The following is a 12429-nucleotide window of genomic DNA, read 5'->3' on the forward strand; positions in this document are numbered from 1 at the left end:
TCTGGACTCATGGCTGAAGTTTCTGCTACAGTGAGTGGATGGCAAGGGTGAGAAAGAGAGATACCTCTGAAAAGTAGTTTGTCCTCATCATGAAAATGTCAACTTTCCTTCATTGACCACACAGTCGAAGCAAGGACAAGGACAACTTGTTTAGACTAAATGCATAGCTTTTTGAAACTCTATAGCCACCTTTGGTGAGTTCGTTATGCTTCACTAAATTGTACTGAAAACCTTCTCAAACTAAAGAAAACACCATTCCTCATCTGAACTTCCTGTCTCACATACATACATTTCATCAAACAACAAATGACAGCTCCGAAAGTGAGTGTTAAGGAAAATTATGAGTTTATCAGGTGGAGGGCTCTTCCAAAGGCAGTAATAAATGATGGCATTAAAGGTAGACTGCCATATAAGAGAGAAATAAAATGACATAAAACTACTGAAGTGCTATACACACATTGTACATACGTTTGCCTGTAGAGGATGAAAAGGAAGATTTAAATTTGTCCACTCTGAAGAGATGGATTTTAATATGTTTCTAAGATGAGCTTGCTGATGTGAAACTGCAGGCAAGCATTGTGTTTTGAAAGCCTTTTAATGTGCAGCCTTGTGAGTCACCTTAGCACTTTCCATATGATTTTCTAGTGCGTTAAAGGCCTACTCTGTATCGCCCCTTCTCAGATTCATATTTGTTTGTCAGGAACTTAGAGGGATGAGGTAACTATACTGTCGTTATTTGGACCAGCTTTGAATAATACATGAAACAAACCACTTCAATGATTAGATTTAAAAGATGAGGTATGGGTTTTTTTAGTCAGGGAAATGAATAAAAGCTACTTCCTTTTTTGTATGTCCTTACATTTTTAAGGATTGTCCTTTACTCACTATGATGTGTGCGCTCTTTAAATGTGAACCACCTTTGTCTTCCAGAGTTACATTGTGATGTAATTGTCAGTACCTTCTAGTCTAACCCAGTCTCTAATTAGAATGATTATGAACTTCAAATTCACATCTCCATTCTCTGTTTGCACTATATAGTATTTAACCTCCAGTCCTATTGATTAAGCTTGAAAAATGCTTCTTTAGTGTTCTGACATGTAAATCATTACCCCACACAGCATCGTGCCTTGACTGCCCTGTGGATATGGTAATTGCATTGCCTGCTTTTGAAGCTCAGTTCCCAATCACCAGTTGAAAATGTTACTCTTGTGTAGTTGGTGGTATGCTGCAGATGATTCCTACAGCGCCCTAGCTGTGGTTTATTCTGTTTTATACCTTCTTCACTGTAAACTGTACCCTGGTATTGATTGGCAAATAGAAACATGACAGGATATGACCTCGTGTGTCAGAAGCATAATCCTGTCATTGATTTTTGGATAAAACTCAGTGTGATAAGAATTTTGTGAGAGGAGGAAAGGGAGACTGTACCCAAAACTGCATATAAGGCGCAAGCAATTATTTGGAGTGTTCTTAGATACAGAATCAACCCAGGGAAAGATGACATCAGGTATTATCCTCAAATTTCATAGAGCCCTAGATTTCAGAAGCTTTAATTTGCTTTTCCTTTCTGGCCCAAAATAAAATTAAATAAAAATAAAATTGAAAAGGATGCTGTATAAAGTTTCAATAAAACCATATAGAAACGTTTCCTTATAATTCTCATGATTTCTGTAGTTGAAAATATCAAAGTCAATACATCTTGTTAAGAGAACTGAAACAAGAATATTAATAAATAATATTGAAGTGATTAAAATGTCAACTGAGTTTTTTTCTCTTCCAAAATTTTATTTAGTTCTTATGTTAGCTAAGTCCCTGCGATTCACAAGCATCTTACTCCAATTGACATAATTAATCCAGAGATTTAAAAAAAAATCTGCTTTGAATCTTAATTTTGTAGTCTTCTGAGTAGTCCAGATTCTGCTCTAAAGCCTAGACAGCTGGTCATTTCTAGAGGGGGAAGCATAGCATTGAGCTCATTGCTTTAAGAAAGATTGTCAAAATTACAGTGGTAATGGACTTCCTTACTTATCACTTCCACTGGCAGACTGTATAAAGAACAAGAAGACTTTTTCATTTTGAAGACCATGTGAAAGATTTGGCAGTGTTGGGAGGAACTTGTTTTTTTTCCAAGGAATTGGAAGCCCTTTCTATTTCTTGCATATCGGCAATAAGCAAAGAGGCAGGGCTCTTCGGGTGCACAGATTTTCCTGCTCCTGGTATAACTTCTTCCTTTTATTTTCCATTTCACCGCCCCTAAACTGTGAGGTGATCATTGGAGCTCTAACTAGAGCATTTTGGCAAATGACCCGTCATCTGACAGAACCAAAAAAAGAAATGACCCATTTCTCGTGACTTAAGGGACTTAAGAACAGCTGCACATGTTTAAATGGGAAATTTGGAGTTTGGTGTTATATGGAAACAAATAGAAATGGGCAGTACATGTACAATCATCTTTCAAACATATATGAGCAGAAAATATTTCTCATCATTCCTTTTTTTTAATGCAGCTGAACTATATGAAGGTTTTGTTTTGATATTACGGAGCAAAGTTAAATGCATTAGATTGGTAGTGTTTACAGCGTTACATATTCTGTGTATTTATATCTGTTATGGCCCCTTAACATTAGTTTTTAATTATGGAATAAAAATTATGCAAATTAATATGCCTTCTGGTGCTTGTTTTCTAATTTAAGATTTCCTGACTGAAAGCTAACTGCCCTTTTGTGCAAGTAGGTTGTGAAGAATTACATTTTAGTTTGAAAATTCTTATAAATGGTAAAAATAAAAATTGGTAATTTACTGCCATTACCATGCCTTTATCACTTCTCAAGGAATAAATCTTCAGAATGGAGGCAGAGTAACATACAGCAATAGTAACATTTTATATTTTATTTTGCTATCATTCAATTCCCCCACAAAATTGTCCATTCAATTCTTTTCTTCATTCAGCATGATTTAGAGGGAGCCATAAGTTCATTCTGTTTAGGATCTTTTCTGATCTTGATATTGACTTCTGCAGGTATCTTATTCACACAGCATGAGTCAGATAAAACAATTTGGTTTGACTTGCATATACTGTTATTTTTTTTCTGAAGGTCAGCCTATGACCAGACAGGAGCAGTTTCTCATTATTTTCTATTGCAACTCCAAACAGTCTTTACTGTCTTTCAGTCTTGAAGTCTTGAAGTGTTTCAAACAATGTGTGACCTCTGTTTTAATACTTCTCACAGATTTCGCAGGCTGTCACTACCACTCAGACATCACTAACGCAGACAACTGTAATGGAAACTGTAACTATGGTGACCACAAGAGAACAAATCCTGGTTAAGCATGCTAAAGAGGAACTCCCACCACCTCCACCCCACAAAAAGAGGCAACTCCTTGTGGATTCAGAAATTAGGAAGAGGTGAGAATCATTAAGAGACAGAGAGAGAATGCTGATAGAGCTTGGATGAGAATGCAAAAATAGTCATTTTGCTGCAATAGCTTGCTGTATAATTTTTTGAGATTCAAATTGTATTTCTGTTCTCTATTAAGGTACCTGCCTTACTCAGGATGACTTGTGGATTTTTTTGTGCTTCTAGTCCAAGTATTTTGCAGTATAGAATACTAATCATTATATCAATACCATTGTGATAGTAATTATAGTCAGTAGAAGTCCTTGTGTATGGCATTGTGGGGGTCCCACTTGACTGTAGTCTTGAAACTTGAAGGACAAAAAGCATTCCATTAGTTCTCAGCTCTTTACATTCTTTAAAAATAATTTTTTAATAGTTAGAATACTGGTAGTGCAGATATTGCCCAGTTTCTAAAGTTCAAGTTGTATTCTTTCTGGCTTGTGAGTCAGCAGTAGAAATAACAATTCTGCCAAGGCAGAGTTAATATTTGGTGAAACGTGCAGTATCGTTATTTTCAGATTTTTTCCTGTAATCCCAAGTACAAGTGTCAAGTGATTTTAGACTAATACTGAACACTTTAAAGTCACAAGAAAAACTTCTGCTAAGTTTAAGTAGAACTGGCTCTAAATTTCTAAATAAGATGCGAAGAAGCTAGACTTCGAACACTCACTGTAATGTTTGTTTTGGAAATGTTTTTTTGATATTCGGGTATTCCAAGGTAACGGATTCAAGGACTCAAAGAAATGGGAAACTGCATTCAGTGTCTCATTTCTATAGGAAATATCTCTGTTTAGTTCAGTGTGTTTTCAATGATGTTACTTTCTTGTAAAATAGTTTTCAACTTAATGAGATATTGGTGGATGAGAAGCTCAACATGAGCCGGCAGTGTGCACTGGCAGCCCAGAAAGCCCACCGCATCCTGGGCTGCATCAAGAGAAGTGTGGCCAGCAGGTCGCGGGAGGTGATTCTTCCCCTCTACTCTGCGCTCGTGAGACCCCACCTGGAATACTGTGTCCAGCTTTGGAGTCCTCAACACAGGAAGGACATGGACCTGTTGGAACGGGTCCAGCGGAGGGCCACGAAGATGATCAGAGGGGTGGAGCACCTCCCCTATGAAGACAGGCTGAGAGAGCTGGGGTTGTTCAGCCTGGAGAAGAGAAGGCTCCGGGGAGATCTCATAGCAGCCTTCCAATATCTGAAGGGAGCCTACAGGAGAGCCGGAGAGGGACTCTTTGTCAGGAAGTGTAGTGACAGGACAAGGGGTAATGGTTTTAAGTTGGAAGAGGGGAGATTTAGATTAGATATTAGGAAGAAATTCTTTACTGTGAGGGTGGTGAGGCACTGGAACAGGTTGCCCAGGGAAGCTGTGGATGCCCCATCCCTGGAAGTGTTCAAGGTCAGGCTGGATGGGGCTTTGAGCAACCTGCTCTAGTGGGAGGTGTCCCTGCCCATGGCAGGGGGGTTGGAACTTGATGATCTTTAAGGTCCCTTCCAACTCTAACCATTCTATGATTCTATATACCAAGAATAGGAGAAATCTGACTACTTCTTTTAATTGAAGGAGTATGTAATTGAAAAAATAGATACTTAGGGGCACCTTTTTTTTTTATACATAGGTATCTGAATTGGGATTTATCTTATCCCTCTTCGACCATTCTAAAAGTAAGGTTTCTAGTTTAACCTAATTTTTTAAGAATGCTGTATGTGACTATTGCCATACTCAGAATTCTTGAATTTGTTTAAGGAATTGTTAGATGGCAATGTTTTTATTTAACAGAAATTTTAAGCATTAGTATTTTTGTTAATGTTTCAGTAGCGATGTGCAAAAATCTCAAACAGGATCTTTTGTTTTATATCAAGAGTAAACCTATATTAAGGCACGGTCACTGCCTTGAAAATATTGTCATTTTTAATTTTGAAAGTGAAAGATTAAGGCTGGAAATTCCCCATAAATTTTAAAATGTTCCAATAATTGGTATTTTTAAACTTTTCACTTTTTTTTTTTCCAAACTAAATACTTTAGGAATGATCTTACTTCATAGAATCACAGAATGGTTTGGGTTGGAAGGGACCTTAAAAATCATCAAGTTCCAACCTCCCTGCCATGGGCAGGGACACCTCCCACTAGACCAGGTTGCTCAAAGCCCCATCCAGCCTGGCCTTGAACGCATCCAGGGATGGGGCATCCACAGCTTCCCTGGGCAACCTGTTCCAGTGCCTCACCACCCTCACAGTAAAGAATTTCCTCCTAATATCTAATCTAAATCTCCTGTCTTTCAGTTTGAAGCCATTACCCCTTGTCCTACTGCTACAGTCCCTGATAAAGAATCCCTCCCCAGTGCTGGAAGGCCTTTATAAGGTCTCCCCAGAGCCTTCTCTTCTCCAGGCTTAACAACCCCAACTCTCTCACCTCTCACCTCATAGGAGAGGTTCTCCAGCCCTCTGATGATCTTCACAGTCCTCCTCTGGACTTGCTTCACCGGGTCCATATCCTTTTTATGTTGAGGGCTCCAGACCTGTATGCAGTATTCCAGGTGGGGTCTCACCAGAGCAGAGTGGAGGTGCAGAATCACCTCCTATGATCTGCTGGCCACGCTTCTTTTGATGCAGCCCAGGATGCAGTTGGCTTTCTGGGCTGCGAGTGCATGTTGCCAGCTCACGTTGAGCTTCTCGTCAACCAGTACCCCCAAGTCCCTCTTCTCAGGGCTGCTCTCAGTCCACTCTTACTTGACATAAACATAAGGTCAGCTGTCCCAGCTGTGTCTCCTCCCAACTTCTTGTGCACTCCCAGGCTACTCACTGGTGGGGCGGTGTGAGAAGCGGAAAAGGACTTGACTCTGTGTAAGCACTGCTCAACAACTTAATCATCCCTGTGTTATCAACCCTGTTTTCAGTACAAACCCAAAACACAGCCTCATAGTAGATACTGTGAAGAAAATTAACTCTGTCCCAGCCAAAACCAGCACAGTAATATTTGTCTGCACTTTCCTTCTTTCTCATACTCTTTTGATTTGCCTTAATACTGAAAGTGAAATTTGCAGGGAACAGCAGACTATGGACTTCTAAGTCATCATACAAGGAAACTACCAGAGGGCAGGAATTAGCTGGGTTATAGGAATTGGTTATATTCAGAAATACCTCATTTAACACAAACTGAGAATAATAAATTCTTTATGTGTTTTAGCTGTTGTCTGTCTAAGGGATTGCAACTAGCAAGGGTATATATAAATTTGATAGATCCTTGTACAGACAGGAGGATATATTATCAAATTGGAGACTGTGATTGCTTGCAGCTATATTATTGGCAGATCTGCTACCATATTTACAGAGTGTTAATGTTTTTTACTGTTGGAGGTTGTTTCAGGAGGGTTGATTTATGTTCTATGCTATCTGAAAGATGTTCATTCACCATATAAGTTCTGTTTAGCTTTTGAATAAGAGTCAAGATATGAACCTTGGAACAATCAGTGGTTCTCGGTCTTTGTCTAGGATGACTTTAGATAATTGAATAAGGTGTCATTTCTTATATGTACTTAAAATCAGAGTCCTTTTCATTGCTGCACAGATCAGATTTTTATTTTGATCTAGCAGGAAAGAAAGCTGAATTCTAGCAGGAAGAAGGGAGTTCATTTTTTAATATACCTTAATATGGTCTAACTAGCTGGAATATTGCTTTGTGTGCAGGAGTTAATGAGATTTGTCTTAAAAATGCAATCATACGTTATATGAGAACTAGTTCAGTATGCCTGTACACTGAATACCTGTGAGTGGAGCTACAATATGCTAATGTGCAAAGTAAATGATGTTAGAAATGTCCACAGCTGTGCAGCAGGATGAATGATGGTTATATTACCTGAAGGCTACATTTTTCCATTTAGATAATTATTTTGGCATTTCTAACTGAACAGCCCAAAAAAGACTGTACCTTTCCCGTCCAGACCAAGCAGGTGTTCCGGAGCGAGATGACCAGTCAATAAATAGCTTCAGAGAAACACTTTGAAAGGAAACTTTGGGAAAGGAGTTTCAGCTTAGAATAATGGTTATTGTGCTGGCTTTTATTAAAATGTAAAAATGCCATTTTAGAAATGAATACATATGACAGTATGCTGCTGTCTTTCTCCAGCATAATATACTTATACTGAACATATGCATAACAGTGGGAGAAGAAAACTCATCTTACAATTTGGGTGCTCAGCTAAAATTTCTGTGTGCATTGGTGGCTAGACACCTTTTTCATCAATGCTTTTTTGCTGAGAGAACCTCATGGTTGTATTCCCAAACAGTCTGTCAGTTATTATTGGCATCCATTGTTGGCTGCAAGATCTTTCAGGGGTTTTTTTTGAATATTTAGTTGTACCTACAGCTAAGAACAAAAAAACCCCATAGTACTGGAGAGCTTTTGGGTTTTGAAATAAACTAAGAGAATGTGGGTTCTCAACCTACCTCTCCTACATCATTTTATATTGTGTATGTGTTTATGTTAAAAATTTTCCCTGAACACTTAATGAATAAGAGTTGATGATTCTGTACTGCTTAGTTTTCGTTTAATTAAGAAACCCCAGCAATTATTGAATACTTGCCAGCAGCTTTCAAAGGTGCATAACCAGATTGCGTTGATCTCTTTTCACTGCATACTCTTGCCTGTTTTTTTTTTTTGAGGTCGGGAGGAAAAGATATATTGGGGGCTGGGGCTTTTTTGAGGTGGTGAATAATGCTTCCAGGTTTTGTCAGCTTACGTCTGTTCTCAAGCTTTAGTCAGCATTGTTGTTATAAAAGTGTGTGTCTGAAATAAACGCGTCAGGCTCCATTGCCACATGTTTGGAAAGATGTCTGCTCCAGATCTTTTTTTCTGTGATCTAAATGTTTTCGAAAGACTAGAGGATGTCATAAAGTTACATTGCACCTGTATTGTGAATTGCAATGGATGGCTAAGATTGAAGCATCAAGCTTTTTTTTTTTTTTTTTACATTTCTAAGTTTTTTGCAAGGATTAGAAGTATGAAAGTCTCCATTTATACTGAAGGAATTGAGAGAAGCAATTTGACTTGTAGACCAATAGCATACACAGGAGTGAATAGCGCATTTCCATTGCCCCAGTTCACTGTGGCATAAATGCATGGGAAAGAAGCTGTTAATTTTTCTTGCCTCCTAAAGCAGCTTCTTACCATAAGTGGTGGAAAGCAGAGATAAGAAGCAGTTGACTTTTTTTTTTTTTATCTTCTTCCACCCCCTCGAAAAAAAGTCAAAAACTACCTCAAAAGTAATGATTAAAAATGTCAGAAAAATTCAGGCGTGTGCTAAGTTCTGTTACTGGTCATAGGAAAGCTCCTTTTCCTGAAGGAATTCATTTGAAACCGAGAAGGGAAAAAAAACTTGGAGCTCTATAATAAAGGTCTTGAAAGTATGTATTAGGCATTAGAACTAGAGACAAATGTAACACAGCTGAAGTTTTAGGACAAAAAAAACGAAACCCTGTAAATGGGAGAAGGTGTTGCAAAATAACATTTTCATTTTCATGATATTTACATGTTCTGGGAAGAACAGGTCAGTTGTGTAGCATAGAAAAATCTGAAAATTTTTCTCTTCATGGTAGGTTTTTAAATAGCAAACAGGTTAGAGCTGCTTAACATTTAATTTAAACATATTTTTAATATTAATATTATTGAATAATATCCAAAGATACCTTTCTTCGCCATTTATTAAGTAACTTTGTAAGCTTCCTAATGTTTCCAAGGAAAGTCTATCTGTCATAACATTATTAATGGTATAATTTTAATCTTCAGATTTGAAAAGAGACTTTATACCGTTTGAAGAGAAAGACATGTTAAAATAGGATAGTTGCTCCATCTAGTGTTTTTTTCATTTAACAAGTGTTAACATAATTTTTTGGAGAGAGAGTAGCCTTCATTTCTCTGAAAATTATTAAATTTGGGATTCTAATACTTCATTACTTAGAAAGGTTTGGACTTTTATAGAAAAATATATCAAAGAAAAATTACAATGACTTATTCAAAGTGTTTTTTTCATAGCTATTGTTTTAAATAGCCCACTGCTGTCCAGTTAATGATTTAGTCAGAACTAAATGCTGATTTTTTTTTTGGCACTTTTCCAGCAACTCCGATGGGCTGTTTGGCCCTTATCCTCTTACTAAAATGCAGCTTTTGCTCTTGTATTGTTATCTAACACTACTTAGCAAACCTGAAAAGAGGAAAGCCATGTCTTCAGTCTTCCTGGTGGCCCTTGGTTTCAGTGTTGCAACTGTGTAGCCAGTGCCAGAGGAGAGGAAAAGGTGACTGAGACACAAAAGGATAGTTTTCTGTCATTTACAGGTGGAATCATTTATGAACATTTTCATTTAGAGTGTAAGAAGAGATATGGCTATGTTGACGGCTGTAAACATGGACACTTTATAATCTCTTAGTGCTCATTAGTTTTTAACTCTTGATCCTATTTGTGAGGTGGGAAATGGCATAGTGGCAAATACACTGAGAATATATATTCTTCTTCACGTGTAGTGTCTGAAATTACCTCCTATATTATAGGAGTTCTAGCAGTTGGCACTCACTGGAAGGCATGATGACTGGATTTAAAACTGCTGTGCATGTCTAGCCACTGGCTGTTTGCTGAAGGCAAATGGTGTTAATGAACATACCCTACAACAACCTCTAGATTTTAATTTTCCTTAGCCATAAGTGATTTGTTTACATATGAGAAATGTAAAAATGAGAAATCTATGAAAATGTCTGCAAAACATTCCATGTTACAGTTCAGGAATTACTGCTCAGACTGGGGAAGGTATAGTTAATAACCATACCTTACCAGTGGTAAGGTCAATAGTTGGCTAAAGAAGGCGTACTCTGAGGCTAATAAGATGATACTAGTGAAGTTTCTGAAGGAAATTTTCACTTGGGGTCGATGAAGTATTTTCTTTGATGCCTTAGTGTACATTACAGAAATGTGCTGGTTGTGATGTCGATGAGGCTAAACTGAATAGTATCACAAGTGTAGAAGGAGGTCCAGAATATCATTCAGAAAGGAGAAAAAATTATTTGAGGACTGAACTAAAAAAATAGGAAGGGAAAAATATTTATTAGGACAAATAAGCTGTTGAATTAGGAGATAAAAACAATACTATTTATCAACTAATGCTCATCAGCTACAAATATAGAGGAGGAATATAGACAGCAGGGAAATAGTTCATCACTGAATAATTCTGCCTATGGACGTTGTATACTGCAAAGTTCTTCTTTGACATGTTTAGGCAAGGAAGAGCTACAAGCTGAGGAACACCGCTGGTGAGCTGGGCATTGCAGTCCAGTCATGGAAATGCAGTAATTCAGTAATGTGGTTCTTGGACCTGAGTTGTATCATTCCCTGCCAGCTCAATATGTAGGCAAGTGGTCTTAGTCTGCCCAAGATACACAGTGGTGACATGCCTGGTGTGGCTTTGTTTGGGGAGGGAAAGAAAAAACAAATGAGCAAAGGATTATACACCATGATGGCCACATGACAGCAGGGTAATTCATGACTTGTGTTCCTATATGAACTTGTACAACATTTGAGTTGTTTGTATAAATATGTGGAAGGTAGTTGCATGGATATTTCTTCACTGTCATCATCTTACCATGGCAGTGTGTTTAAAAAAAAGGCAAAATTATGAGTTTAAAATATACCGTTGTCTTTTGCTAGATGATGTTGGCTGTAAGAACCACAAAGGACCTTTATAAGGTATATTGCGCTGATGGAAGGCTTATAGTCAGTTAGCCCTTTGATTATTAATAAAAATTGCATTTGTTTTTATTGTGAAATATAACCAAATTAATGCTTGCTGTTGCTTAGTGGTTTGCAGAAAGTATTTGATTAGATAGGGGACTTGTAGTAGTATCATACTTGAGTGTCGTATTCTGCTGGGTATTTGGGTTAGAAATTCCATGCACAGAAAGAGAAAAACAAAGTGCAGCTAAGTTGTGAAATGCCTTAAAGGTGAGGTTTATCATATATTTAATACAGAAAAGGAAAGGAAAGCTCTAGAACAAGGAATAATTTTTGAACAAGTACATGTGGTACTCATGTACCCTCTCAGCAAGAGAGAGGGAGTTTTGAGCGGGAATCTGAATTGGGCTTATGGCTTAGTATGGTGCAGATAATCAATTTGTGGGGGACCTCCATGCAAATTTGAATGACATGATTTAAAAATGTGAAGCTGTTTTTTCATACATGCTCTGGATTAAGAAGAGACTGTAATTGAATTCATCTGACGTGCTGGCCTGCCGAGAGAGGGCAGTGAGAGTAGTAAAAGATAGTATCTCTCTTGTGGAATAGCAGAAGGAAAGACTAATTGGAAAACCAAACCATGAATGCTGCATAAAGAATAATTTCTCTGCTGCAGATTGAATTTTTAGGTGGGGAGCAAGCTAAAGCGCACGTTAAATAAGGTAATTATTTAGAGTAATCATCTCAAGTGATTTGGTTTTAGTGTCTTCCATGGGTTTAACAAATCCTACCTGCACTTCAACTTTATTGGGTCAGAAAGGTAACATTGCATTACTTTTTTATGTCAAAAGTATTGTTGTTCTTAGGTGATTTAAAGACTATATTGATCCTTTGATATCAATCTCAAGTTAATATAGTTTGTAACTGCAGCTGTGCTCAGAAAGGAAATGTCCAATCATCATAGTTGAATGATTAAATCCCGTATTCTACCTGTATGTCCTGGTTTTATACAAGCTGAACATGAGAGAATTATATTTTTTTTTCAAGGTAATTGAAAAATGTCTTTATGTGAAGGATATTTATGTACTGCAAAAAGCTACTTAGAATTTACTTCCATGTCTTTTAATCCTTTTCTGCCCCCTCTTTATAGCCCTATTTAGGGCAGGAGGCTTTGTTTGTGGAGATATATTTATCTCCAGAAGAAACTGCAAGTGACAGAGCAATCTGTTATATGAGATCAGCTCTGTCAAGATGCTGTCTGCTGTGGCTAGTACTTACCACCATCTGATGGATCTCTGGGCCGTGGGATGCGTTCCTGA

At 37.7% G+C, this 12429-nt stretch overlaps 1 protein-coding gene across 2 annotated transcripts in view; it reads left to right on the forward strand.

Moving 5' to 3' along the window:
- Positions 1 to 12429, forward strand: part of DMD (dystrophin) — a 1192402-nt gene that overhangs the window by 425155 nt on the left and 754818 nt on the right. For both annotated transcript variants that reach the window (XM_074159135.1, XM_074159144.1), the window contains exon 17: positions 3231 to 3406. In XM_074159135.1, the coding sequence (XP_074015236.1) occupies positions 3231 to 3406 (176 nt within the window). The remainder of the gene's footprint in view (positions 1 to 3230; positions 3407 to 12429) is intronic.

The sequence above is a fragment of the Numenius arquata genome, chromosome 1, assembly GCF_964106895.1.
Source record: "Numenius arquata chromosome 1, bNumArq3.hap1.1, whole genome shotgun sequence".
Classification (NCBI taxonomy): Eukaryota; Metazoa; Chordata; class Aves; order Charadriiformes; family Scolopacidae; genus Numenius; species Numenius arquata.